General features: G+C 58.7%; 3 protein-coding genes across 5 annotated transcripts; 1 reads left to right on the forward strand and 2 right to left on the reverse strand.

Moving 5' to 3' along the window:
* Positions 1 to 120: 120 nt before the first annotated feature.
* PNKP (polynucleotide kinase 3'-phosphatase) lies at positions 121 to 16,539 on the reverse strand. The gene is made up of 18 exons (XM_045891973.3): positions 16,401 to 16,539; positions 6,588 to 7,043; positions 6,164 to 6,327; positions 5,468 to 5,514; positions 4,354 to 4,653; positions 3,396 to 3,475; positions 3,255 to 3,312; positions 3,057 to 3,164; positions 2,725 to 2,796; positions 1,656 to 1,704; positions 1,488 to 1,558; positions 1,316 to 1,408; positions 1,142 to 1,238; positions 993 to 1,054; positions 690 to 799; positions 514 to 601; positions 351 to 412; positions 121 to 261 (listed from the first exon to the last, which is right to left on the reverse strand). Exons 3-18 carry the CDS (start codon positions 6,312 to 6,314, stop codon positions 144 to 146), a joined length of 1,566 nt encoding a protein of 521 aa, XP_045747929.1. The 5' UTR covers positions 6,315 to 6,327; positions 6,588 to 7,043; positions 16,401 to 16,539; the 3' UTR covers positions 121 to 143.
* Positions 7,681 to 16,537, reverse strand: AKT1S1 (AKT1 substrate 1). Of its 2 annotated transcripts, none has more exons than XM_064580598.1 (5): positions 16,401 to 16,537; positions 11,981 to 12,366; positions 10,352 to 10,429; positions 10,099 to 10,268; positions 7,681 to 8,763 (listed from the first exon to the last, which is right to left on the reverse strand). In XM_064580598.1, the coding sequence occupies exons 2-5, from the start codon at positions 12,357 to 12,359 to the stop codon at positions 8,620 to 8,622; spliced, it is 771 nt and encodes a 256-aa protein (XP_064436668.1). In that variant the 5' UTR covers positions 12,360 to 12,366; positions 16,401 to 16,537; the 3' UTR covers positions 7,681 to 8,619. The 2 variants fall into 2 exon arrangements, with proteins under 2 accessions (XP_064436668.1, XP_045747934.1); XM_045891978.3 differs by lacking the exon at positions 16,401 to 16,537 and adding an exon at positions 15,746 to 15,900.
* On the forward strand, positions 16,497 to 27,946 carry TBC1D17 (TBC1 domain family member 17). Of its 2 annotated transcripts, XM_045891977.3 has the most exons (18): positions 16,497 to 16,635; positions 16,773 to 16,907; positions 17,187 to 17,285; positions 17,515 to 17,589; positions 20,667 to 20,790; positions 21,534 to 21,741; positions 22,461 to 22,572; positions 22,682 to 22,840; positions 23,203 to 23,331; positions 23,422 to 23,525; positions 24,125 to 24,219; positions 24,677 to 24,793; positions 24,897 to 24,997; positions 25,079 to 25,178; positions 26,125 to 26,222; positions 26,381 to 26,497; positions 27,030 to 27,116; positions 27,216 to 27,946. In XM_045891977.3, exons 2-18 carry the CDS (start codon positions 16,887 to 16,889, stop codon positions 27,420 to 27,422), a joined length of 1,953 nt encoding a protein of 650 aa, XP_045747933.1. In that variant the 5' UTR covers positions 16,497 to 16,635; positions 16,773 to 16,886; the 3' UTR covers positions 27,423 to 27,946. The 2 variants fall into 2 exon arrangements, with proteins under 2 accessions (XP_045747933.1, XP_064436664.1); XM_064580594.1 differs by lacking the exon at positions 27,216 to 27,946 and having other exon boundaries at positions 26,946 to 27,083.
* Positions 27,947 to 27,969: the final 23 nt, after the last annotated feature.

Below are 27,969 nucleotides of genomic sequence, written 5' to 3' on the forward strand. Positions count from 1 at the left end.
GCGGGGAAGGGCCCCCCCCCCATTCCCTTGGGGCCCGGCCAGGGGGCTCGTCCTCACTGGGCAGACCACCCTTGTTCCCAGCACAGTGCTGCCCAAGCTTAGAGAGAAACAGAATTTATTGGGGATGGGCGGGCGGGGGTCGCTCAGCCCTCCGAGAACTGGCAGTACAGCTGCTTGAGCCGAGGCTCCAGGTTCAGCCGGAACGGGATTTGCAGGAGCGCCGAGAATCCTTCCGCCAGAGTCGGGGCCTCAAACTGCTTCCTGGCACCAGGGGGTGATGGGGGGGATGTGAAACCGGCCCGGGGCTGCCCAGTGACCCCCCCCCCCGTCCCCCCCGCAGCGCTGCTCACCTGTAGCCGTACATGACCACGTCGGACACGGGGGCGTGCGGGGAGCCCATCATCTCCCGGAACTGCAGGGGCGGGGGGGGGGGGGGACGCGGGGGTCAGGGGGGCGGGCCCGGAACTGGGGGGACGGAGAGAAGCGCAGCGGCAGGGCTAGGGGCCAGCTCACCCGGTTGTTGTGCCGGGCCTGCTCCAGGGTGGCCGTGAAGAGGAAGCAGCGGCAGGGGACCCCCGCGTCCCGGGCACACTTAATGTACCTGGGGGGGCAAGGAAGGGGCCAGGCTGGTAAGGGGCCCCGAGCCCCCGCCCCCCCCCCCCCGGGGCCACCCCCTGGGACCCCGGTACCTGGCCCGGCTCGGAGGGTCTGGGTTGGTGTTGTCGATCACGACCCGTTTCCTTTGCTTTAGAGCCGTCTCGCACATGGTCACACAGCGCTGCCACGAGCCCAGCGTGTCCTGGGGGACATGGGGGAAGACCCCTGAGCGGGGGGGGGCGGGGAGACAGGGATACAGCAGGACGGGGTGTGGGGAGACCCTGCAGGAGGGAGGACGGCAGAGACGCAAGGGAAGCAGAGAGTTGGGAGAAGCCCCCAATCTGGGGGGAGGGGACAGGCAGGAAGGACCACTGGAGCCCCTGCCCCAGGCTCACCCTGTTCACGTGGACGTAGCCTGCCGACACGAGGTGCTCCTGGAGGAAGGTGGACTTGCCAGCTATGGAGCGGGGGGCAGGATCAGGGGCAGCCCCAGGACCCAGAGCCGCGAGGGGGCTTCTGCAGGCGCGGGGTCAGGGTGTCTCACCCCCAGGAAATCCCACGGCGACCACCACTTCAGGGTCGGAGCTCAAGAGGGAGCTGGACTCAGGGAGGTAGAGCGGCCCCGAGGGAGAGACGGTTCTCTGGGAGGGGCGGGCACAACGAGTGTGACCCCCTCCTCCTCCCCCCGCGCCCCCCACTCCCGCCCCGAGGGCCTCACCGGGTCAAAGGTGGGGAGCACGAAGCTGGCGACGGGCCACTTCAGAAAGAACTCCTCTGGTGTGGCGAAGGGCAGGCCAAGGTTGAGCGCAAACTGGGTGGGGGTCGGAGGGACACAGGTGTCAGACAAGGTGGGGACATGGCTCCCGGTGAGGAGGGGACGGGGGCCTCACCAGACGGTCTGCACAAGAGAAGTCTTTCTTCTTCCGCCCAGGGGCCCAGTTGGCTGGGCGTCCAGCTGCATCTGGACAGAAGACACACCCCCTTGTCCAACAGTGACCTTGGGGACAAGCTGCTGGCCCTGGGGGACCCACATACTCTCCCCACCCCTGGGTCCTTACCTCCCACGAAGACACTGTCCCTGATGGAGATGGGCACACCCTCGTTGGCCTGGGGAGGGACAGGTGACAAGTCCGCAGGCAGTAAGGAGCCCACTCCCGCATCTGTTCCCCCAGAACACTAACGGGTGCCCCGGGCTGCTCGGCTCCATCCGTGCCCTGCGTTAGGCCTGACCTCTGGCCTTCCGTGCCCCAGCCCATCAGCACGTCCTTTGGCTCTGCCATCGGGCCCCTTCTCACCCCCCTTCACTGCCACCACCTGGATCCTGGACTGTTCCATCCTGGCTGCCGGGCTCCTGGCTTCTGCCCTCACCCATCTGTTCCCCATGCGGCCACCAGAGGGCACCCAGTTCCTACTTCCGGAGATTCCTCTCCCCCCAACGCGCCTGAGCACCCTCTTTGCTCCCCCACTGGGTAAAAGGGAAGGCCTCACCTGGCCCACCTGGTCTGACACCTGGCAGCTCTCTGACCTCACGCCCCACCCTCACCCCATCAACCACTCCGGTCCAGCCACCGAGGCAGCTTCATGGTCCCGGGACACACTAGTCACAGCCCTGCCTCAGGACCTTTACACTCGCTGCTACTCCCACCTAAACCACTCTTCCCAGCTACCCACATGGCTCCCTCCCTCACCAGCTTCAGATCTCCCAGGGCACCTGGGAAAGGCCTTACCTGACCACTGTAGGTAACCCCTGCCTTCCCTTGCTTCATCCCTCCCACTATTTTACACCCCAGTCTGTGCGTCTCTTGCCTGCGCCCTCACAGGTATGTGAGCCCCCAGCCGGTCTGTCTTGTACACTAACCTTCAGTTCAAGAAGCTGTCGAGCTTCAGAACAAATGCACACACAAAAAAACGCATGAATGACTGATGTGTCACTCAACCACTCTGACCTCCAAGGTTGAGAAGCGCCGCCCTTGCGTACCAACAGAATGGGACAGGTGGAAACAGGAGGCAAAGACCAGGGGAGGAGATGGGAGGGAGAGAAAGGAGGAGGCCAAATACCAGAGATCTGCAGGGGGGAAGCTGGGCAGAGTGAGGGAAGAGGGGAGCCACGGGGAGACCGCCACTCACCTGCTCCTGCAGATGGTCCCACATGCCGATCACCGGCTTCCGGTACAAGCCGGCGTGTGTGGCCACCAGCACCTGTGGGCGGGAGTTTCACCATCCTGGGCTCCTTCCCGGAATCCTTCAAGGGCTCATGGGTCCCAGGGATGCTACCCCAACCCTCACCAACCCAAAGAGAGCTCCCGGGGTCCCCGCCCCTCCACCTCCCCCGGACTCTTCTGCCTTCTCCCTGGGTCTCTGTTCCCTCCTCCCTGTCCCTCACTCTATCTCCATCCCTGCCTCTGTCTGGGTCCCCATCCCCCCACCTCCACAGCCCTCAGACTCCCTTGTAGCCACACCTGAAAGGGGAGCCCCAGCTTCTCCACCACAGCCTCCACCTTGGCCTTGAACTCCTCTGCCGGCAGCTTCCCACGCCCAATGGCCATCTGGTTGGTGAAGATCACCAGCTGGGGAGCACATGGATGTCACCTGTGCCTTCCTCCCCAGGGCCCCAGTATGCCCTGCGGCCTGGTGACCACGCACAAAAGCACACACACCTTGTAGCCCTCAGCATCCAGCTCCCGGAGCTTACGCGGAATCTCGAGGTACAAGATCCTAGGGCAGGTGGGAAAGTGGCAAGATGACCTGGGGCCCCATGGGGGGCCCCCCACTCACCCCCTTCTTCTGCCTCTTCTCACCTCCAGTCGCTGGGGCCAGTGGGAAAGACCTTCCCAGAGCGTGTGGTGATGAGGGTCCCATCCAGATCAAAGCCGGCCACCTGACGTCAGCAAGAAAAGAGGAACAGCAACCCCATTACGCCTCCAATCCCTGGACTCACAGGCTGCATCACATCACCCCTGCAAGGTAGAGACGTTACCACTCGCTTGTCACCCAAGGGGAAATTGAGTCACAGAGAGCCCACACATCTTACGTAAGGGCAAGGTATGGCAAGGATGGGTCCCCGCTGGGGCGCCTCAGTCGTTAAGCGTCTGCCTTCGGCTCAGGTCATGATCCCAGGGTCCTGGGATCGAGCCCCACATCGGGCTCTCTGCTTGGCAGGAGGCCTGCTTCTCCCTCTCCCACTCCCCCTGCTTGTGTCCCCTCTCTCGCTGTGTCTCTGTCAAATAAATGAATAAAGTCTAAAAAAAAAAAAAAAAAAGATGGGTCCCCGCCACCTGAGTGCAAAGCCTAAAACCTTCACTGTACCGTCTCCTATTCCTCCTAAGCCCCTGGGTCTGGCAGTTTTAAAATGGGGTTCATATCCTACTCACGCACCTCCCCTGGCCTTCACCTCAGAAGGCTAACTGTGAAAGTAAACACAGGAGCGAAGTTGTTTGGGTGCTAACCACATGTCGGGGAGTGTGCCACATGCTTTTCACGGGTTCATCATTTTACTGGTGAGACCAGTGGGGCTTGGAGCAGGTGGAGTGATGGCATATGAGCTCGGGTCTCCGGAGCCCTGCTCCAGTGGTGGTGGTCACTGCTGGGGTTCCGGTGGGTCAGGCAGGCGCGGACATACATCGATTCCCCCAAGGCTTACAACAACGCCTGAATTTGTCATCAGGTCCACTTCTCAAAAAAGTGGAGTCTAAGAGAGGTTGAAGAACCTGCGCGGGGGGTCCCCAGTCTGTGTGGTTCCCTCGGCTTGGCCCTCACCTTGCTGCGGGGCTTCACCCCAGGTGCAGTAAACACTAGCAGCTTCTCGAACTTCTCCCAGCCGGGGGAGGACTTCCGCATCCGCTTTTTCTGCGGCTCAACATCCTCTGCCACGTCTGGAGCCACCGGAGGGGTGCCGGGCAGAGTGTCTTGCTGGGATTCAGGCGTGCAGACCTCTTCCCAGCGCAGCGTTAGTGGGTGGAGGCCGTTGACCAAATACAGTGTGTCCCCCACACTCAGAGAACCTTCTGACCCAGGAGTTAGCTCCTGCGTCCCAGCAGTTGAGGGGTTAATTCCCAGCTGCAAAGGGAGAGGGAGGAGCTGGGATTGGCTGCGTCCCCCACCCATAACCTCCTCTAATTAAAGACCACCTGGGGGCACCTGGGTGGCTCAGTTGGTTAAGCGACTGCCTTCGGCTCAGGTCATGATCCTGGAGTCCCGGGATCGAGTCCCGCATCGGGCTCCCTGCTCGGCGGGGAGCCTGCTTCTCCCTCTGACCCTCCCCCCTCTCATGCTCTCTGTCTCTCATTCTCTCTGTCTCAAATAAATAAATAAAATCTTAAAAAACAAAACAAAACAAAACCAGAAGACCTATTGGGGCGCCTGGGTGGCTCAGTCGGTTGAGCGACTGCCTTCGGCTCAGGTCATGATCCTGGAGTCCCAGGATCGAGTCCCATATCGGGCTCCTTGCTCAGCAGGGGGTCTGCTTCTCCCTCTGACCCTCCCCCCTCTCATGTGCTCTCTCTCAAATAAATAAATAAAATCTCAAAAAAAAAAAAAAAAAGACCACCTGGAAGGACTTCCCTTCCCCACCTGCCAACCTCCTCTAATTAAAGACCACCTGGAAGGACTTCCCTTCCCCACCTGCCAATCAGACCTGTAAGCCCCGCCTCTTCACTGTGTACCACCAATCAGGGATGTGGAGAAGTTACAGGCGTCCGGGCTCATCCAGTTTTAAATGTGGATGGATACCCGTTGCAGCGGCAGTCCCGCGGCTCTTCTCTACTGGCCACACTCTCTTCCCTCCAAACCAGGTTTTTCCAATGGGCCTGGTCCCTGCTGGGCTGCCATTCCTCCCCAACGCCACCCCCAGGCCTTGGGGAGCAACTGGTACCTGTTTCACTGCCACGGTCTTGGTCCCGGGGTCTGCGACCAGCTCCACTGAGGGTTGAGAGGGTGGAGTCAGAATGTGCATCGTTGTGCGACTGCCTTCCCCCCACTGGGGAGCATGGCCAGCTTCAGGCCACATGATGGGGACAATACAACCCATTCGGGAGGGGAAAGCAGTTTATTCCTAAACGGGACCCGCTGTCTCCTTTACAGGCAGTAGTCAGGTAAGAGGCCTCGGGGTCGCCTGGGACGCAGGCCCCCGCCTAGGGGCAGGGCGGGCATTTTTCCGTATAGAACTGGCTTCTCCTTAATGACGCGTGTGGCTAGAGGCAGGTCCTCGGCTTCGCCCGTTACCACCCAGCCCTGCTTAGCAACAGGTATTTTTCACCATAGGATCGGCTCTCGCCTTGGCAAGGGTCGTGACCTGACTCAAACCTTCACGGCGGCCTGACAACTCTTCTCGGGATCGGCTCCCTCCCCTCCCCACTAAGGGGTCTGGCTAGTTCCAGATGGGACAGAGCATTTCTCTTCCTATGCTCCCCAGCGGGCACCTACCAACTTCAGGACTAGCTACACCACGCAATCCCGCCCGGTGGCCAAGCAGCTCCCTTACTGGACTGGCTGGCTGTCCACCTTGCCCCAACACCGTGTTCCCGCTCCAGCAGCGGGCCACACCCCCTACTGCTCCGGCCCCGCCCACCTTGGTTTCTGGAGCACTTCCGGTCCGTAACCTGGGTCAAGGGTCCCCGGCCCAGGACAAGGACTTGCCCGTCCGAGGGCAGGAAGATGGGGGGCGCGCCCCCAGGGGGACTCTCCAGCCACAGGCTGCCCTGGGCCTCCACCTCGGCCATCCCGGGCACCAGCCTAAGGGGAAGTAGGTAAACAGGCTTGAGTGGCAGGTCGTCCTCAAATTGCTACAGGAAGTCCCGCCTCCTCCCCCCCAGACCAGGAATTTCCCTTCTTCCGCTGAAGGCTCCGGAAATCCCACCCCCTCGCCGGCCGCCGGCTCGCGCCGTTTCCCAGGCGACGACGCCTCGCTCAGTCCCGCGGCGAGCCCGGACCCCAACGTTCCAGGGCAAAAGCCAAGAACCTCACGCGCACCCCCGGCTCGGCCCCACGCTCACCGTGCCCAGGCGGGGCTCACTTGCCACTTGCGACCAGGGAATTCCTGCCCGAGGCTCTCTGCCCGCAACTCCGCCGGCTGCTTTCTCTGTTCCTCGGCGGACGGAAATGACTCGCCCTATGGAAGGGGGCAGGGCCTTGGCTCCTCCCACGACAGAAGCCCCGCCCCTCTCAGACCGGGGCTCCTTCGGTCCCTCGGCTGCTCTGACCTTCATCTCTCCTGCAGCAATGGGAGGCTCCGACCAGTAGGGGGGGAGGGTGGGTCCTCTGTTCACAGATTTTCCTCGTTCCACCTTCAATTCTTAACAAATTCATTTCCTTAGTTACAGAGGGAGAAACTTCTTTTCCATTTGATGATCGTCAGTCCAAGAAATCTCCACCCCCGACAGCAGCCCTGTCCCTCAATACTGCAGTTTTCTCTTTAAAGAGGATATAATCGTTTTCACTTCATGGGGTTCCTAGAATGATTAAAGGAGTTAGTAGATGTAAATAACTTTATAAAAGTATTTGGCTGTGGAGGGGGCGCCTGGGTGGCTCAGTCGTTAAGCGTCTGCGTTTGGCTCTGGGATCCAGGCCCGCATCGAGCTCCCTGCTCCCTGGGAAGCCTGCTTCTCCCACTGCCCCCTGCTTGTGTTCCCTCTCTCTCTGTGTGTCCCTCTGTCAAATAAGTAAATAAAATCTTAAAAAAAAAAGTATTTGGCTGGTAGCTCTCCCTGTAAGTCTTGTCTATTGCTAGCATTCCTCCGGTGGTGGTCTGATGGGAGAGTAAGATTCCAGGTTTACTTGACCCAACCTTCAGCTCTTATATTAAGCGGAAAACTCCTGGCCTCAGCTGGACGTTCCTGGCTTTGCCGGGGACTATGTGGACTCAGAGCACTGATTCCTTAAAGACCATTCACATTCCAACTCATCCCCCAGAAGACTGGGGATCAATGGTCACACAGGACTGGAATACCCCCCTTCGTACCCCATGAATCTCTTTTCTTATTTGTAAAATGGGGACAAAAATTCCAACTCCCATCTTTGCACTGAAAAATCGATGAGATGCTGCTCATTCAGCTTCAGAAAGTGTTGAATGAACACACTTTATACTCATTTGTCAGAGATAAAACTCTTTAATCTCAGACCACCCCTCCCAACTCCCGATCCCCACCCACGACTCTCTCCCCCACACAAGGGCCGGAGAGCGAGGGCCCCTGCCCCCCACCTTGGGTGGACGAGGGCCCTTTAAGGCACCTGTGGGGGTGAGGGGAGAGGGGCGGGAGCTGGTGCCGTCCTGGCTGCAAGGACGGACTACGATTGGCAGGCTGTTGTGGGATGGAACCAATGAGAGGGTGTCAAGACGCAGGGACAGGATGGGGCCGTCCCTGGGAGGGGGCAGAGGGGCACTTAGTCAGGACTTGGTCAAAAACGACCCCAGTCCCCGTAGTGTAAAGAACGTAAATTTAAGGCCGCAGGCCAATCCTGGGCACAGAGGAAGGTTTGGCCACGCCCTCAGGAGGCTGGAGCCAATCAGGCGGGACAACCCAGGAAGGATGGGATGGCGACTCCCGGGCTATTGGTCAAGCCCTTTGGGTTCAAGCCAATCAAATGAAGGAGTTGTCCATTCTCTAGGCCGAACGGGCTTGCCACTACCCAATCCTGTGGCCTGGCTGTTCTCTTTCAACCAATGCCGCGCGAGCAAAGCCCTTGTCGCTAGGCAAAAAAACGACAGTTGACCCCCGCGAGGGCTTTAAACTAGCTACGCCCCGATCTGGGAGCGAGCCAATCCCTTAATCGAAAGAACCTGTCGCCGGGCAAAGAAAGCGGCGACAGACCCAATCGGGAAACGAGATAGGTCCCGCTCCTCAGCGCGTGAGGGGGTCGTGGGCTGGAAGGACGGCGGGAATTGGCAGGGAGGGGGCAATCCTGGGACCCCGGGGACCTGAGAGGCCGGTCCCGGGTCTGACTCGGATTGGCCCGCCCCGGCGGGCGGGGCAGGGGTGTAGTGTGGGGCGGGGCGGACGCTGGGCCGGGAAGCGCTCTCCCTGGGCCTCAGTATTTCCGCTTCAGCTTCTGGAAGTCGCTGGTGTTGAGCCGTGGCCGCGGCAGGTCCCCGAAGACCTGGGTGTCCTCGGCCTCCCGCAGCACCAGCGCGCGCATGCTCGCCGCGATGCGGTCCAGGTCCGGCGAAGAGGGCTGCGGGACCGGGGCGGGGTCAGCGCCCGCTGCGGCCCCGCCTCCTCCCCCTCCCCACCCCAGCACTTTTTGCCTACAGCCAGGAAGGCCCCTTACCCTGACTTGCTCCGTGTAGGATCCTTCGACCCAACTCAAACACCACCTCCTCCATGAAGCCTTCCTGCCCCTCTCCTCCTCCCCTTCTTGGCCTGACTCTATGTGCAAGAACAGCTATCTGTCCCACTGCCCTTCCAGTTCCTTCGTACACAGCGGAAGTGCTGCTTCTCTGCTGACCATCAAGGCTGTGTGCACCCAGAGGGTGTCATGTCTAAGGATTTGGCCTGGGCTTGGCACTGAGTCATGTAACAATCAGGCCTCTGCCACCGACTAGCTGTCAACAAGCAGTTCATCTCCAGAGGCTTCAGTCTCCCCTTTCAAACGCGGGGCTGATGACGGAGTCTGAGACAATCAGCACAGTGATTTCTCAAGAACTGGGAACTACCATGTTGCCGGCGCTGTAGGGAAAGGATCCCTTTTCACATTGGCCTCCAGTCCCAGCAACTAGTGCGATCTCCCTTATGGCCTGACACCTTGAGCTGGGTCTGGCTTCCAGCAGAATGGGAGAGGCTCCGCCCTTTCAGAGACCAGCCCAGCACCCCCACCACTTGGGCCTCAAACGTTAGCTGGGTTTCCCCCAGGGGCAACGCAGACAGAAGCTGCGGATGGATGCTGCCAACATGTGGCCACTGAGAGGCACCATAGGGAGGGGGACCGCGGGACCCCGGGGCCTCCTCCCTTGCAGTCTGTAATTCCTTTCCAAAAGGAGGCTGGGTTCCAATCCCTGCTCTGCCCCTTCCAAGCTGAGGTCTCAGGGAAGTCACAGATAGTCCCTGTGCCTCAGGGAGGTTCAGTGCTGGGCGATGAAGAGCCACCCAGGGCAGCCCAGGAAGGCCACATGTAGGATTGTGTGGGAGAAAGGGAGGAGGTGGGGGAGGGGCAAATTCCAGGAGGAGCCAGGAACATGCAGGGTGGGGAAAGAAGGTGATCTAACCCCTCTGAGCCTCAGTTTCCCCTTCTGGAGGGGATACCAAAACACCTGTGCCTTGCCTGGAGCAGGTATTCTATAAATAAAGCTGTTCCTAAAAACCCAGAAGAGACTTTCTCTGTAAGGCACTGGGGTACAATTTAAGGCTGCAGGAGTTAAACCTTTAGGGCTCTGGCCCAAAAACCTGCCTCATGAGTTGGAGGGCAAGATCAATCCTAGGAAATGTGGCTTCCATGCCTGAGGGCTTCCTGGAGGAAGTGGCTCTGAGTCCCTCCCTCCACCCTCCTCTCCTTCTCCCCTTTGCTCCTCACCGGCCCATTCTCCTCATCCGATGACCGTGCTTCTGTCCTCTTCTCCTTGAAGGCCCAGACGGGCACGGACACGGGCAGGGACTTGGCATACTGCTGTGTGGGCAGGGCTGAGGCTGGGGGCACTGAGTAGGCTGGGGGGCCAGCAGGGGTCTCCTCGCTCAGGCTGCCATCTGGGAGAGAGCGTGGCCTTCAGCCTCCATCCTTGCCTTTATCCCAGTATCACCCAGGGGTGGGGACAGCCTGGGACACTTACCGTCTGTGCTCTCAGGGTCCGACTCACAGAAGGGGGGCAGGTCTTGGAGTGTGGCATCCTCGTCCATCACAAAGAGCCCTGTGGATGGTGTTAGTGGCCCGGGCCAGTTGGGTCCCTGCTGCTCTTCATGTGCTCTGGATTCCAGCCACCCCCACCGCCTCCCCACTCCTTGCATCGGCCAGGCCCTTGCAAACCACAGGGCTTCTGGAATTATTCCCTCTGCCTCAAACACCCTTCCCCTAGTTATCTGCCTGGTTATCGGCACAAACAAATCCAGTTTTTGTCTGTTACACCCCCAGGTGAAAGCAACTGGCTGGATGAACATGAAATCTGCAAGATCTGTTTGGGATGAAAGACTCAAAATACAGACTGAGCGAATATGAGGCGATTATGATCCCTGTTTGATAAATGGGGACCACGAGGCACAGAGAAGTTAAATCACTTGCCCAAAGTTTCCCAGTTAATAACCATGTCACTAGGATTTGAACCTGGGCCACCTGGCTCCAGAGTCTGTGCCCTGAACCCTATGCGGGTTTTCTCCAGTGAAGAAGCAAGCGTTAGTAGTAACAACAAATGAGTAATAAGTCCTACTTATTGAGCCTGCCCTGCAAACTCCTAATCACTCTTCAAAGCCCTAATGTTATAGTCCAGTCTCTGAAGCATCCAACCTCTGGATTCCCCTCCAAGACAGCCAGTTGCTTCCCCCCCTGGCTTCCTTAAGCTGTTGCCTGCATCCCTGATTCTTCTGTAACATCTATCTTTGTTCTCACAAGCATGAAGTGCCCCAGATTTGGAAACAACTCCTGTTCTGCTCAAGCTCCCAGCTCAGGTCTCAACCTCATGGTCTCCACAGGGCACTGCCTCCCGTCAGGACTACCAATTTCTTGGCCAGATTGGGAGTCTCGCAAGGAAAGGGCCTGAGGGGGGCACCTGGGTGGCTCAGTAGGTTAAGTGTCTGCCTTTGACTCAGGTTGTTATCCTGGGGTGTTGGGATTGAGCCCCACTTCGGGCTCCCTGCTCAGCAGGGAGCCTGCTTCTCCCTCTCCTGCTCCCTCTGCCTGTCACTCTCCCTGCTTGTGCTCTCTTTCTCTAGCTCTCTCTCTCTGTGTCAAATAAATAAATAAAACCTTAAAAAAAGAAAAGAAAAGGGCCTGAGGGGCATCTGGGTGGCTCAATTGGTTAAGCATCTGTCTTCGACTCAGGTCATGATCCCAGGGTCCTGGGATCGAGTCCCTCATCGGGCTCCCTTTACAGCAGGCAGCCTGCTTCTCCCTCTCCTGCTCCCCCTACTTGTGCTCCCTCTCTCTCTCTCTCTCTGTCAAATAAATAAATAAACAAATTCTTAAAAAAAGAAAAGGGCCTGAGCTGCTTTGTGTCTGTGTCTGGCACCTCCCAGCACAGAGCTGGGCCCAGGTTAACATGTAAGGATACAGGCTCAGAGAGGGGCCGTGACCGCTTCAAAGTCACACAGGGAGGCACAGGCAAACCAGCCTGCCCCCCGGTTCTTTGAGATTGCGGCTGCCACAAAACACCAGGGCTCAGAGACGGGCAAGTCCCACCCCTCCAGGAAAACCGACCTTGGAGACAAATTGCCAAGCCAAGAGCCTCCCCAGCCCCTGCCTCTCTCACCTCCATTATCGCTGACACCCAGCCGCTCCCCAGAGGTCTCAGTCTCTGTTGGCTCGTCCTCATCTTCCTCGTCCTCCTCCCTGGGCAGGGTAGGCCGAGGTGGGCTCCGCGCAGGGCTGGGTGGCTGTGGTGCTGGTGGGGGCACGGGGGGCCGGGCGGCGGCGGCAGCCCTGTGGGCCAGGGCGATGTCGTGGAGGCAGCGGCGGGCAGCCTCGGCCAGGGCCCCACGGCCGTGGGCTGCATAGGCACAGGGGCCCGGGCGGGGTGGGGGGGGCGGTGCGGCAGTCAGCAGCACCAGCTCCGTGCCTGTCCGGGCCCGGAAGCGCTCAGCGGCCCCCACCACCGCCTCCCACAGCTCCTCGGGGCGCCCCGACGCCATCCACGCCCTGCAGGGCAGAGCAGGACAGAGAGCTGAGGCCCCGCGGACTGACTGCACGGGCTAAACCTGGCCCCCAGGCGTCCACCTGCCCGTAGACGCCACTACCATCCCTCCCGGCCACCTTGTCCCAGCTGAGCTCAGCCCCTTCCCCCAAATTCCTCCCCATCCGGACCTCTTGGCCCCGTCCCCAACCCTCCGGCCCCATCCTTCCTGCTCCACTTTGTCCCAACAGCCCCGGTCCCTCCTCTTGGCCCTGCCTTGTCCAATATGGGAACCACCAGCCGCATGTGACTAAGGAGCACGTGAGATGTGGCGGGTCCAAGGTGAGAGGTGCCATGAGTATGAAATCCGCACTGGTGTTTGAAGACTTAGTACAAAGAAGTTGGATGTCAGAGGTCTCCCTAGCAGTCTGTTGACTATGCATCGAAGAAATGACATTTCAGATATAATGGCTAAATAAAATATATGGTGGAAATGAATTTCATCTGTTTTCCTTTTACTTTTTTAATGTGGCTTCTAGGAGATTTGAAATGATTTGCATGGCCAGCATTCTTTTTCTGCTGGACCACCATTCCTGCCTCTTCCTGAACCTCTTAGCCTCCAGTTTGGACAGTGCGCTGCCCCTTGGGGATCCTTCTACACTGCCCCCGACCCTGCCCCTCCCTAGTATCCCCAGGACAAGGTCATGGCCCCTCAGCCTCACAGTCTTCCAAATTTCTGAGGCCTGAGGCCTTCAGTCAAGATCACGTGTCATCTAGTTACTTGTCAATCTTTCTCTCACCCTCGTGTGGAAGGAGCTTTTCCTCACCCCAGATCGGGTCAGTCCCCCCTCTTCGGACTCCAACAATGTCTGAGAATCCCCCCATTCTAGCACAGGGCTCTCTGGGGAGGACTGTCTGGATCCATCTCTGTCTCCCCAGCCACTGCGGAGCCGCCTGAGGGTGAGCCTGTAGGATTCATCTCTGAGCCACCAGCCTTGCCCCGCAGGGTGGCAGGCAGAAAATGGGTACAAACTGTTCTCTGCGCCTGACTCCATCTATGAAGCTTTGTACTTCCTACAAGACTGTTCTGCCAGTTCCTCTGGAAGTCTTCCTTGAGCCTCCAGGATGGATCAGATGCCTTCCCTAGACCCACAATGCCCTGGGCTACCTCCATTATAGCTCACTGTCCCTTGAGCTTATGACAATTGTACCTCTGTCTGCCTCCATCAAACTGTGAGCTCCCCAAGGTCAGGGATCTGTGCCCCAGGACAGGTGGGCCCTAAGCAGACAATCTGCTGGATGCATCTCCTCATGAGATGAAAAGAGCAAAGTGCTGGGGCGCCTGGCTGGCTCAACTGGAAGAGCATGCAACTCTTGATCTCAGGGTTGTGAGTTCGAGCCCCACACTGGGTGTAGAGATTACCTAAATAAACAAATAAACAAACTTAAAAAAGAGAGAGAGAAAAGAGCAAGGGGCAAGGGGGCTGGCTTCCTGCCATCTCAAACCTGCTGTGTGACCTTGGACCACTCACTGGCCCTCTCTGTGCCTCATTTTCTTCTTCCTGTAAACCAGAGTGGTTGAGCCAGGGCTGCTGGGAAGCCAAGGAGCCTCCTCAGGGAGGTAGGGGGCACCCCGTCACTGGAGGAATTCAAGCAAGGTTCTAGTCCAGCCAGGGTCATGTGTAGCTTGATTTCAAATCGCCGGCCCTTTTCAACTCATAATCACATGAGCCAGTGTTTGCTGAGCACCGACTCCATGTAGGGAGCCCACACCTGTCATTTCACCTCCTACCTGACCCACTAAGGTGGGAGCTGTTACCTCACAAATGAGATAAGCAAGGCTCATGGAGTACAAAGCCCATGCTGGAAGCCACATGCAGCAAGAGCACAACCATTCCTGACAGATCCCATAGCAAATTCACACTGCACTTCCCACAGGCCAGGCAAGGGATGCAAGCGGGTCATCACCATTTTCATCCCAACCTCTCCCCAACGCTATGAAGGAGGGACTGTTATTACCCCACTTCACAGTTGCAAACTGAGGGCCAGGGAGATTCAGTATTTTGATTAGGGGCATAGGGCTGGAGAGAAGAGCCTGTTCTTAATCCCAAATGCCATCTTGCCTTCCTTATCGGGAAAGGTTTATGTCCAGTTGGGGAAAGTGAGACTCAGAGAGCCTCAGGTAGTGGTCAGAAGGCCCAGAAGTTAAATGAGTCAAAGCAGGGCTGACTCTGCTGTCTGCCTGACTCCAAAATCCAACAGAACTGAGAGGTGCTCAGGGTCCCCCCTAGCTGATGGAGGAAACCAAGGCTCAGGGCAGGGAAATGACTGGCCCAAGGTCACACCGCCTGGCAGTGGTAGGCCTGGGGCTCTCACATCCCTGGGACATCAGGATTAAACTCTCTGGCCTAGATCTTAGAGCAGTTACAGGATTGAAAAGAGTGAAATGGGGTTGAGTGGGTGTGAGGGTCTCTCCACTGTAAGAAGGAGACCTGGGCAAATAGGAGGAGGGCAACTCACACCTCTCTGCTAAGGCCTGGGGGCTCTCTGGAGTTAGTTCTCCAAAAGTAGAGTGGCCAAGACCAGGGGAGACTCCACCCTTTCAGCTGCTGGAGGAAGTCCTGTACCCTCTAAGGAGCTCAGAAATGAATGGAGGGTTCCCCAGCCCCCCAAATTGAGGATCTTAGAATTAGGGAGAGGTGAGACTTGTCCCCCATAGGAGGGGGAGGGGAGAGCTAAGGTAATTGGCCTCTTAGGATGAGATGAGCAGGTGAACTGAAGAAAATCGCTCTAGGAAGAGGTGAGGAAAGACAAAGTCCGCCAAGGAATGAGGGATGCTAGTGAAGCCCCCTTCCAACCACCTGTCAAACTAGCAGTGCCCCTCCCCCAGCCCCAAAGTGGGAGAAACTCGAGGATGCCCCTCCACCCCACACCCCGCATAGCCAGGGTAAAGATGAATGTCTGGGCATTTCCTCAACCTCTCAGAGACCTCCTTCCCACCCGGCCCGGGGGTCCAGGGAAGACCCACTTCTTTAGGAAGAAAACAGGAAATCCCGCCCAGGTGGGGGTCAGGACCGGAAGTCCCGCCTTTGGACGGGTGAGGGGTGCCCCGAGTCCCCCCGAGCAACCCCCAGACCCCGTGGACATGGTCCACGACCAAGGCAAGGATCCTAGTGGGTCTGGAGACCGGAGGATAAGGCTGTCTAGGTTTTGCCTTGGGTCAGACACGACGGTTCCCGCGGGCGACCCCTTTCCAGCGCTCAGAGTAGGGTCGCTGGAAGATCTCTGTCCTCTGATCTACGCAGGCCATACCCCTCCCGCGAGCGACTCGCCCTCCCAGGGCCCCTCTCCTCCGGACTGCCAAATCCTCCCCACACCGCGCTTCACAACGCCGCCTCCACTCACGTGCCCGTAGCCAGCATGGCCGGCCCGGCGCCGTCGCCGCCCTCAAAAGACATGGCGGCGCCTTGCGTCACTTCCGCGTGGTTGGCCCTCCTCCGTTCTGCACACTCCGCCTCCCTTGTCCGGGCCGCCCGAGACCAAAATGGCCACGGGAACATCACCGGCTCACAGTGGGGCAATGATGACGGCACGGTGCCCGTAAGAAAGATGGTGAAAGAAAGGCTTCAGCTTGCTCGGAAACAAGCCAGAACCATTTCGATTTCTTCCCAAGAAATACGGCCATCGGAATGTGCACTCTCAGGACCACAGTAAACTAAGGCCAGCGACCTGACGCCCCTCACCCATCGTCGACCTTTTCCATAGAAGTGGAGGAAAGCAGTGCCCATTAACGACATGGCAACCAGCTGGCATCACTTGCCCCAAATGTATATGGACTCTCCCTCCAGCCTATCCCCCTTCAGCACCAAGGGTGGGAAAGATTCAATATGGCAACTTTTTTGCTTCGGTTTGCCAGGCTTCAATATGGCGGCCCAGACCGCCGCCTCCCGACGGTGACTCAGGAATTCGACTGGGTCCGCTTCGTTCCCGGGGATACTGACGGCTTCATCCCGTTAACCCAAGTCTCTCAGCACCTTTTGTGACGTACACCTCCTCTCACCTTCCTTCCCTTTACCCGTTTCTTTTCCAGGACCTCGCTGTCGCGCCCCTCAAAGAGATGGGACTGCCCCGCATTAACATGGCCGCAGCTGACAGGCTTTGGCAGTGCCCTCGAGCAAAATGGCATCTCCTTGGCTTCGATGCCAGTATACAATATGGAGAAAGAAGTAGGCGTTTCGGCGAGAGCTCGGGCGAGGGGGTGGAGCCCTTGGACCCTCCCCCTTGTTTACTTCGAGGTAAGGGGAGCAGCACTGCGCTTGCGCACTCTCGCTGGCCTGCTCCACCTTCGCCATATGCGACATGTGACTTACACCCTCGTGGTTCAAGTTCAACCACCCCATCTGAAAGATGGTTACATCCACTCCCGTTCTAGAACAGGCAAGGGCGCTACCACTGTCCAGGCTTGAGGGGCGTCTCCTATCCGGATGTGACAGCACGATGACCCGGAAAGGGAGAGGGCCGGGGGAGTGGGACCTCGGCCGCGGCTATGGAAGGAGCCGGTTACAGGGTAAGCGCTGAAAACGCGTTCTTTCCTTTCTGTGGATGCGAAGCGACGCCCTCCGGTAGTCTGCTTCGCCCCAACGCCCCGCCGGGGCTCTGGGAGCCCGGCTGAGCCTTAGCGAACCCACCGTTCCTTTATAAATGCGCTGTCACCCTCCTCCACTGCCCTAGGGGAGACCCTCACCTTTTAGCCCCGCCCCCTGGGCGGTTGGGACGCTCCTCTGGGCCCCGCCCCCTGGGCGTCTTCCTGCGCTTGGGCCCCGCCCCTCACCGTTCCTGTCCCCAGGTGCTGTTTGAGAAGGGTGGCGTGTACCTGCACACCAGTGCTAAGAAGCACCAAGACCCGGACTCGCTCATCGCTGGCGTCATCCGCGTTGTGGAGAAGGTGAGCCGGGAGGGAGCAGGGCTCGGGCAGGCCCAGAGCGGGATGGAGGCAGCATCTGTAGGCTGTAGTCTGGAGGTCACGATGGGACGGTGGGAAGGCAGAGGGTGCGGACTGGAGCGCGAGAGGGGGCTTTGTGAGCCTGAGGGTCCAGACGGGGAAGAAGTTTGGAGATACGGCTTGGGGAAGCTGGAGGGGAGGGGTCTCTCTAATCCCTCTTTTCTTTCCTCAGGACAGTGATGTCCTCCTGCAATGGGTTCCTGTAGAGGACGCTGGAGATTCCACCCAAATTCTCTTCTCCAAGAAGGTAGGCTTTCCTCCCTTCTCCTTTCTCCCCTTGTTTTTTTCCAGGTTTGAGCAGTGGAAGACATTTGAAGGACCTGGGTGCAATCTCAGACTTGCTCTTGGGGCATGTGTGATCCTGGTTGGGATCTAGGCTCTCTTTGCTCCTTGGTTTCCTTCTCTCTGTGAAATGGGGCTGAAGATGCCCGAGAGATTCATAACCATGGGGACAGCGGCCCCCTCATCCCCTTTTCTCTTTGGGAGAGCCCTGCGAGGGTGCAAGAGGACAACACAGACCATGGATTCAGGTTCCACGGGCTCTCGGTCTGCACGGACTTGAAGGGGTATGGCATTCCCCTGGGGGCAGAAAGTACACTTTCTGGTACTCCTTTCTACTTTGGGTACCAGGCCCTGTGCTGGGACCTGGAGATGAGTCTGACCCTGCCTCAGTCTTCACCCCCATTCGATTTTGGGAAACTGAGGCACAATGATTGGAAGCCCCTTTTGCAAGGTCAGAAAGCTAGAAGGTGTTGGAACTTGAGTTTGAACGCAGACTCTCTGGCTCCAGGGGCCTGCCCCTTTCTGGAGGGAGCAGACATTTGCACTGAACTCGAAGGATGAGAAGGGGGCAAGAAAGTACTTCAGGAATGGCAGGAGGAAGATCGTTTCAGGATACAGGAGGAAATAGGATGTCTCTGGAGAGGGGTTTGCTGGGAAGGTGGTTGGGCCTGCAATGCCTGACTGAGAAGCTTGGACTGTGTTCTGGGGGCCCCCGGGGGAACCATGGGAGAAGGATGTGGGTGTGGAAAGCTCCCTTGGGAAACCATGCGGGAGATGGGCAGAAGGTCCGAATGGAGGGAGGTTGTAGGCTGGGAGGTGAGAGAGAAGATTAGAATGATGGGCCAGGGGGAGAGAAGGAAGCCTCACTTGGGGCAGTGGGGCTTTGAATAACCTGGTGGGGGTAACAGAGAGATTCCAGAATTCTGTTGAGGAGCCTGGCTTCCCAGGGTTGAGGAAGAAGCAGCCAGCATTCTGCATTTTTCGTCAGCCTCACAGGCCGGCCGAGTACCTTTCTTGAAAATGTGGCTGTCCTCCTCGGCACTCTATTTTTGACTAACAGAAACTCACTGAAACAGGCTTCAGCGGAAAAGGCACATACGCACGCAGGATACACTTAGCTCCAAGGAACGCAAAATTTGGCTGACAACAGGTTAAGCAGACAAATTTATTTCTCCCCTTTCACTAGACACTCAAAAGAGGTATGGGGCTGCTGGCCTTGGTTGGCAACATCAGGGCCTAGATCCCTGAGACCCTCTTGTGTGTGCCCTGGTCGCCTTTAGATGACTCCTTCAGCTGCAACCCCTGCATCTTCCTTTTAAAGCAGAAAGATGGGGGCAAGCAGGGTGGCAGTCATACATCTGTTCTGCTCATCGGGAAAAGCAAGACATTTCCCAGAAACTCTGCATCAGCTAGGACTTGTTTTTGGCCGTGTGAAATAGAAACAGAAGTGATAGAAACTCCTACCTTTCCCATCAAAAAGTCCAGAAGTCAGCCCACAGGTCCACGTGTCATCACCAACCGGCATCCTTCCATCTTTGCTCTGCCGTCCTCGGCATGTGGCGGCCGTCCTCGGCATGTGGCGGCCATCCTCATGGCTGCCTTGTGGTCCAAAAAGGCTGCTGGAGCTCCAGCTTTTTTGGACTGGTTTTGCTCACTGTATATGTGTGTTGCAGGTTGGCCAAGGAGCTCTGTTCATCGTGATTGCTCAGGGAAGCATGCTGCTAGAGCAGTTACTGTTCCTTGTGGCAGAGAGCAAGAGCCTGGCGATTAAACAGTCCATCCTGGAAGGGATGTGTCCCAGCCCCTTGGCCAGAACTAGTTGCATGACTCCAGCCAGCCAGTAGAGCTCAGTGATCTGCAATCCTGCCGCGTGCCCAAGAGGCAGAGGGTTGCAAACGCTGGCAGAAGGCAATAGTGGTTCTCCTTATGTAAACATTGGTGAAACATCACATTCACCTCACAAGACACAGAGAACAGGGATGGCTTTGCCAGGGCTGGTTCAGCAGCCTCGTGGACAGGTGTCTCTGTGACTCCCTTCGTGGCCCTAGTTGGCTGCCAAAGCTACAGACACCACGTTCTCCCTCAGTAGCACCCAAAGACTGGCCTGAATAGGGTGGTGTTCACCCGTGGAGGTGCCTTTTTTATCAGGAATTTCCCTTTTAAACTCCCCACAGATGGCATCTCGGCTCCCACTGGCCAGAGTTGGGGCCCGAGGCCACTCGGAACCCCAGGGAAGGCTGAGAAAGCAAATAGTGGGAGGTTTTGGCTTCTGTTGTGGGAGGGGCTCTGTCTGCCTGGAAGGAGCAGCAGAAATGGCTTTCGGGTAGACCCACCATCTGGGTCCTTCCAACAAGGGCCCCTCGTGCAGGGTTTTGTTGCGGGAGTCATGGAACATTCCGGTTACTTTCAGCAGGAAGGGATTAAAGGCAGACAAGTAGAGGCTTGGTGAGTTTGTACAAAGGCCAGCGGAACAAGACTGACCCTGCAGAACTGACCTGCCAGGGGAGCTGCCACCACCTCCAAAATGAGGACAGTGGGGAGACATCATCGTGGGACCTGTGGACACCCCAGAACACTACACCCGAGCTGCCACCCAAGGGCAGGAAGCCACTTGGCCCTCACCAAGCTAGTGACTGGGCGCTGGGAGACTGAGCCAGCCACCACCTCTACCCTAGTCACCTCTCTGTGTGTGGGAAAACAGGAGTCTCCAGTGTCAGCCATGCAGCCCCGAGCGGCAGGAAGTTGCCCCTGCCTCTTTCCTGCTTTCTGCTGTCTTCCGTCATGTGTCCTGACCTATAGCTGCAAAGGAGTCTGGGAAATGTAGTTTTCGCCTCCCAGCCTCTGCAGCACTCATGTACTTTGTCCCCTCCCTGTCCTTCCCCATGGCCTGTGGCCAGCACTATTGGCTGTGACTGCACTGCCGTCTGCCTCGGTTTCCCTCTTTGTTCACTGGGGCTGCCTTCCAGGGCAGCCTCACAGCTCGGATCTGGAAACCCCGAATCTACAGCCCCTCACTCTCTTCTTTTCCTCTCTTCTCCCAAGGATGTCAGTGGGGGTGACTCCTGCACCTCTGAGGAGGAACCGACCTTTGACCCCGGCTATGAACCCGACTGGGCTGTCATCAGCACCGTGCGGCCACAGTCCCGCCATTCAGAGCCCACTAGAGGTAGGCTGAGCCGGTGCCCCTGAGGAGACGTGTCTTACCCTCAGTGGTCATGGCTCCACAGGCTTTGCTGGCCACAGTCACGATGGCCGTCCATCGCTGGCCTCCAGTCTCAGGAGAGTGGATCGGGGTGCAGCACCGTCCCCAGCCCAGGTCCAGCCTGGCAGGGTCTCCAGGGTTCGCCGCCTTGCTCACCTCACCGGGTTCCTGGATTGGTTGTGGGCACCTCCACCTGGTTCCTGCCTGTGAAGGTGTCCAGGCTGTGGGGGTGACCGTGCAGGGTGAGAGGGTGATTTGTCCTGGAGTCCTACAGGGTGCTGGGGGCACTAGAGGAGGCATCCGGCCCCTCTGGGGTGTGGAGAAGCCTTCCAGGAGGAAGTGATGCCAGCCCCTTGCTCTGGGGGACACCTGGGAGTTTTCTCTCTCACAGAGAGACCAGCTGTGCAAGGCCAGAGGCACAGGGCCCTGAGTGTGTTTAGGACACTTGAGTGTGGGGTCTGGAGTGAAGAAAGGGCTGGAGATGAGATGCGCAGGGGGCAGGAGATAGACCTGAGGGGCCTGCCACCAGGTTGAGGAACATGGTCTTCACGCTGAGGGCCACAGGGAGCCAAGGGAGATTTTAGAGCAAGTCAGTTGTGTTTCCAAGATGTGAGGAGACCCAGGGCTCCCAGACGGCTCTCAGCGGACATCTGTGCTGCCTATGACTCCCCACACCTGCTCCCGACACTGTGCTGTTTGTTCCTTAGGTGCAGAGCCCAGTTCCCCCCGGGGCTCCTGGGCCTTCTCAGTGAGTCTTGGGGAGCTCAAGTCCATCCGCCGGTCCAAGCCGGGCCTCAGCTGGGCCTACCTGGTCCTGGTGACCCAGGCCGGAGGCTCCCTGCCCGCCCTCCACTTTCACCGAGGGGGGACCCGCGCCCTTCTCCGTGTCCTCAGCCGCTACCTGCTGTTGGCCAGGTGAGCCTTTTCCCAGTACTGGGCCTTTGTGGCAGGTCCTGGCCCCCTGCGGCTGCAGCCTGGCCCCTCAGGGCTGTGAAACAGACTGATTTAAAGGCAGAAGAAGGGGGGCGCCTGGGTGGCTCAGTTGGTTAAGCATCTGCCTTTAGCTCAGGTCATGATCCCAGGGTTCTGGGATCGAGCCCCATGTCGGGCTCCCTGCTCAGCGGGAAGCCTGCTTCTCTCTCTCCCTCTGCCGCTCCCTCTGCTTGTTCTCGCTGTCAAATGAATAAATAAAATCTTTTAAATAAATAAATAAATAATTAAATGCAGACTAAGGGAATCAACTGGCACTTGTAACTGCAAAGCCAAGGAGTGGTTTGATTTCAGGCAGGACCTGGGTCCCGAAACGTTAGGAAGAATTGCTCTTTTTCCCTTTGAGTTGGTGTCGTTCTCCGGGGGTCCCTGCAGACATGGCTTAGCAGCCCCTATGACCAAAGCAGCTCCTTCCCCAACAGCATCCCAGAGCCGCCTCTCTCTTGCCTGTCCCTGAATCAGTCACCCTCTGAGGCGCAAGGCCCTCAGCCCTCAGTGGCCAACCCTGGGTGCTGTGTCCATCCCTGGGGTCCAGCTGTGGTCAGGCCCTAGGTGAGGGATTCCCCAGGGGCAGTTGGACACTGAGGGGGAGAGGACACATGGGGCCCTCTGCCTGGGTGTCACCACATGGCCCCCCTCCCCAGCTCCCCGCAGGACTCCCGCCTCTACCTCGTCTTCCCCCACGACTCCTCAGCCCTCTCCAGCTCCTTCCACCACCTCCAGCTCTTTGACCAGGACAGCTCCAACGTGGTGTCTGTGAGTGTCCCAGCGCCCAGCCTGGCCCCTGTGGGCAGGGAGGGGTGGACTGTAGTGGGCGAGGCAGGATGGGGTGGGGCTGTGACTTCCCCCTTGGCCCTGTCCACAGCGCTTTCTCCAGGACCCCTACTCCACCACCTTCAGCAGCTTCTCCCGTGTGACCAACTTCTTCCGGGGAGCCCTGCAGCCACACCCAGAGGGGGCCTCCCCCGACCTTCCTCCACCCCCTGATGATGAGCCAGAGCCTGGGTTTGAGGTCATTTCCTGTGTGAGTATCAGGTGGACCCTGGTAGCTTCTGGCTGTCACCTGGGCAAGTGACTGTAATTCCCTGGGCCTCCTTTTCCCCTGTAATGGGGTGACACAGCACCCTAATCATCAGATCACATGAGGAGTGACTTCAAGGAGAGTGCTTGGAGTCTGTGTACCTATTGCCCGTTATTATGGGGGTGGGGGGTGCTTCCGGACACAGAGGTGACTTTGGCGCTGAGCCAGGGAAGGGGATGCTTACCCACCCTGCACGTTAACTGTCCGTGGAGCTGACAAGCGCTCTGAGCTAACTTGAAGGTGGCCTAGGACAGGGCTGGGGAGGATGTGGGAGGCCCTGAGCTCACCTGCCTTGTGTCACGCAGGTGGAGCTGGGGCCGCGGCCCGCTGTGGAGCGGGCACCTCCAGTCACAGAGGAGGAGTGGGCCCACCATGTGGGCCCCGAGGGCCGCCTGCAGCAGGTCCCCATGCTGAAGGCCCGCATCTTCTCGGGGGTAAGGTGCCGGGTGTGTGCTGTGTGGTGGGGGGCCTGGGGTGGGGGGCCTCAGGGGCCCTTCTGAGCCTCTGGCTGCTCTCTCCCCCAGGGTCTGAGCCCTGGCCTGAGGCGCGAAGCTTGGAAGTTCCTCCTGGGGTACCTCAGCTGGGAGGGCTCAGCCGAGGAGCACAAGGCCCACGTGCGCAAGAAAACGTGAGTGAGCGAAGCTCCGGCCTCCCAAGTCCAACTTGTCCCCCGTCCCAGCACGGTACCTGGCACATCACAGGTGCACAGATGGGCTCGCTCCCCAGGCGTCTGTCGTGAGCCCATCACGTGCTGGGCAGCCGCGGTCGCACACGGAGATGGCAGTAAGCAGGCAGCCTCGTCTCCCGTGGGCGTCAGTTTTCGTCCCAGCAACATAATGTCGCAGCTGTCGTCACTGCGGTGGGCCTCCTTACCCCGGGGGGCCCGCTTCTCCTCATTCCTGGTACACATTGTGCCCCGACTGCGTGTCCTGGTCCCCGCCCCGTGCTGTCTGTCTGGCAGGGATGACAGACTTCAAACAAAAGCCCACAGGGAGGTGCCTGGCTGGCTCAGTTAGTAGAGCATGTGACTCTTGATCTTCGGGTCGTGAGTTCGAGCTCCACGTTGGGGGTAGAGATCACTTAAAAAAAACAAAACTTTAAAGAAAAGCTCACAAGGATGTTGTGGGTCTTGAGAGATGTCAGAAAGGAGCAGCATGGGGACTGTGGCAAGGATGAGTACGTGGCCTGCTTCGGTGGCCTCATGTCTCCCCTTCCCCTCCCCCTCAGGGATGAGTACTTCCGAATGAAGCTGCAGTGGAAATCCGTGAGCCCCGAGCAGGAGCGAAGGAACTCACTGCTGCACGGTTACCGCAGCCTCATCGGTAGGTTGCAGGGCCAGGGGGTGGGGTGGAGAGGTGGCAGATAGCAGGGAGGGGACAGGGGAAGCCCCTGCCTCCCCAGCAGTAGGGATGACGTCATCTGCAGTGGGGAGATGGGCAGGGAGCAGGGATGGGAGTAGCCAGGGATGGGGCAGGGGGAGAGGGGGAGCAGGGGAAGGGAGCCAGACTCCTTGGGTTCAAATCTGCCGTCTATTTGCCATCAGATCTTGGCAAGTGATTTTGCCTCCTTGGACCTCAATTTCCCATCTGTGGATGGGTTAGTAACTGTCAGTTGCTGGGAGGCTGAGTGCCTCATGTGAGGGTGTTCGGAGTGGTATCTGGACCGACTCACACCTGCCTGGGGTCGGCCGAAGAGAGGAGTGGGGGCTGGTGCCCGTGGCCAGGAGGGAGGGGCCCCCACAGCTTTCTCACTTTCGCATTCTGCGCCCTGTCTTCACAGAGAGAGACGTGAGCCGTACCGATCGGACCAACAAATTCTATGAGGGTCCTGAGAACCCAGGGCTGGGCCTTCTGAACGACATCCTCCTCACCTACTGCATGTACCACTTTGACCTTGGTGCGACACCAGCCCGGGGAGGGGCCGGGGGCCAGGCCTTCCCTTGCGGGGGTGGCTGGGGGCCTGGGCTGGGCCCTGACCTCCTGTCCACCCCCAACCCCAGGCTACGTCCAGGGCATGAGTGACCTTCTCTCCCCGATCCTCTACGTCATTCAGAACGAGGTGGACGCCTTCTGGTGTTTCTGTGGCTTCATGGAGCTCGTGGTGAGGCCCACGGCAGGCGTGGGAGACAAGCCCCCTCAAAGGATGGGGGTCTGGTTCCTCACGTGGCCCTGCCTCCCACAGCACGGGAACTTCGAGGAGAGTCAGGAGACAATGAAGCGGCAGCTCGGACAACTCCTGCTGCTCCTGAGGGTGCTGGACCCACCGCTCTGTGACTTCCTGGGTGAGTGTCTCCGCGGGCGGGCGAGGGAGGGTGGGGCCACAAGCCCCGCCACAGAGTCTCTGGAAGTGGCCGCTGACGGGGTCCAGGACGTTGGGTCCTGATCCAGACAAGGGAAACATCCCTGCAAAAGCCGGAACCCAAATTTTACATGTAAAAGCAGGACTGCGGTTTGGAGCGAAACCCCAGCGAGCGCAGCTGTGAGCGCACGCCTGCGCACCCTGCCCCCCCACAGGCTGGCTCCTTCAGGCCCCCTCAACCCCATACTTTGCAGATGAGGGGCCTGGGGCCTGGGCGTGCCACTTCCAGGGGCGCTTGGACAGGAGCTGCCCGACTGGCGATGTGGCTGTCTGAAGTATGCACAAGAACAGATTTAACCTGATCTGCGGGACATTGCAGTCATTTGCAATTTTTCATCATGTTGCATATCGTCTGGATAATTTCTTTAGGCTAAATTCCAAGAAGTGGCATTGATTGTATTTGGGGCAGTAGATCTTTTTACAGCTTTTGAAATGTTTGTTCCCATCATTGCTTTCCTGGAAATTCTTACCAGCTTATGTTTCTGCTAGCCGAGTCCGTGAGTGTCCATTTTCACACCTCCTCATGCCTCCACCAGCATTGGGTATTGAGAGATTTTATTTTTTCCCCGAGTGTCCAGCATCCCTTCTATGTGACGGTGGGACACGGGGTTAACTCACTTCATCTGGAATCTGGAAGGCAGGATGGGAAGGGTTCCTGTTGACACAGAGCATTCCTGGCTCAGCTCTGAGGCCTTCTCATGCTGGGCATACATTACTTGCCTAGACTGGTAGAGATTCTTAGAGCCAGGATAACTTCTTAGAAGCTCAGTCTGACCAGCCTGCACGCTATGAATTAGGATGGGATTGGAATGGATTTTGAGCTTGTTCTTTGCTGAGCTCCCCTCCCTCCCACCACTGTCTTCCTCCAGACTCCCAGGACTCTGGCTCTCTCTGCTTCTGCTTCCGGTGGCTGCTCATCTGGTTCAAGAGGGAATTCCCCTTCCCGGATGTCCTTCGGCTATGGGAGGTGGGCCCGCCAGTTTGGGTGGGAGGGCAGAGAGGAAAGAGAAATCAGTCAGCTGTCCCAGGCTGGGAGGTTGGTGGGAAGTGGGCAGGGGATGGGGCAGAGCTGGGTGGGACTTCCGGCAGAAGCTGGGCCATGACTCCTCGCTCCGGCTCCCCCAGGTGCTGTGGACAGGGCTCCCTGGTCCCAATCTGCACCTGTTGGTGGCCTGTGCCATTCTGGATATGGAGCGTGACACCCTCATGCTTTCTGGCTTCGGCTCCAATGAGATCCTCAAGGTGAGGCCCTGGCTCCTTCCCGGTCCTCCCCCCTCCCTGCCCATCCTGTCCTCTCTAATTGGAGACACGTCAGCTGGGGTGTGAACTCCATGGAGGCTGGCACTATGCCTGTGCCGAGGGCCTTGGGGTAGTAGGTACTCAAAATAGGATTATTGAAAGTATGGTTGGCTAAGCGGTGGGTGAGCACCATGGCCATGAGACCCGGCCTTCTTCTCCTACTGCATCCCACCCCTGGCTCCCAGCAGTGCTCCCAGAGTGTGGCCAGCCCATGAGGGGGGACCTGCCCCTTTCCCAGTACATGAATGCGAGGCAGGGCCATAGGGGGGGAGCTCAGTGTCCTTTCCCTTCGTTGTATCCTGCCTGTGGCAAGCCACTGGAGAGGGCATGACATCCCCTCCCCCCCAGCCCGGGCTCCACCCAGTCTGTCTTTCCTCCATTGTATCCCCAGCACGAGGCACAGAGTGGGCGCTCGGGCGGTGGTGGTTGAGTGCTGGCAGGCATGCAGGCAGGCCTGACCCACCCCCTCCCACAGCACATCAACGAGCTGACCATGAAGCTGAGCGTGGAGGACGTGCTGACGCGGGCTGAGGCCCTCTACCGGCAGCTGACCGCCTGCCCGGTGAGTCCCCGACCTCTCCCAACAGCCTTCCCCACCCAACCGCCCCCACCTCCGGGGGGAAAACCGCTGACGTTTCGCCTCAACCCCGCACCCCTCCAGGAGCTGCCTCACAACGTGCAGGAGGTCTTGGGTCTGGTGCCCCCCGCAGAGCCCCAAAGTCCCTCGCCCCCTACCTCTCCACTGCCTCTCTCGCCCACCCGGGCCCCACCGGCCCCACCGCCCCCCGAGGACACAGCCCCGCAGCCGGACAGCAGCCTGGAGATCCTGCCAGAGGAGGAGGAGGAAGAGGAAAGCGCAGAATCCTAACCCCCTGGGCCGGTGGGCCCGCCCAGCACAGGCACTTTATCGGCTCCCAGAGGCTGGGGAGGAAGGGTGTGGACAGGGCGGGCCTTCCCGCCGTGCCTCCCGTGCCCTCCCAATGAGCTGATTTCCTTAAACGGACACTTCTCGTGTCCAGTTGTCCTCGTGTAGGTGGAGGAAGGAGGCTGCCACCTTGGCATGGACCCAGATGGGGAGGGGGTGGTGGCTCGGGGTCCCTTCTGGCCAAGCTGCAGAGCCCACATCTGACCACGTGATCCTGATCCAGCCAATGAGACGTAGGAAAAGGACCCTTGTGGGCTCGTGGAGGTAGGGCTCTGTCCCCCGCCTGGATCTGGGGCTTTTGGAGGAGGATGGGGTGCGGGGGTATGGCCACCACCAGTAGCTCTGCGGGGACACATCCCGGACATAACCGAGATGGAAGGGCCTGCAGAGCTGTTGAGACGCTCTGGGGACTCTGCTTACCAGCTTCTTGTTACGTGAAAAAAAAAATAAACTCGTGTTTAACCCACTGTCCGTCGTGCTGTTACTGGCA

This window comes from Mirounga angustirostris, unplaced genomic scaffold, assembly GCF_029215605.1.
Source record: "Mirounga angustirostris isolate CCGP_5_RB_7025 unplaced genomic scaffold, mMirAng1.0.hap1 SCAF_16, whole genome shotgun sequence".
Lineage (NCBI taxonomy): Eukaryota > Metazoa > Chordata > Mammalia > Carnivora > Phocidae > Mirounga > Mirounga angustirostris.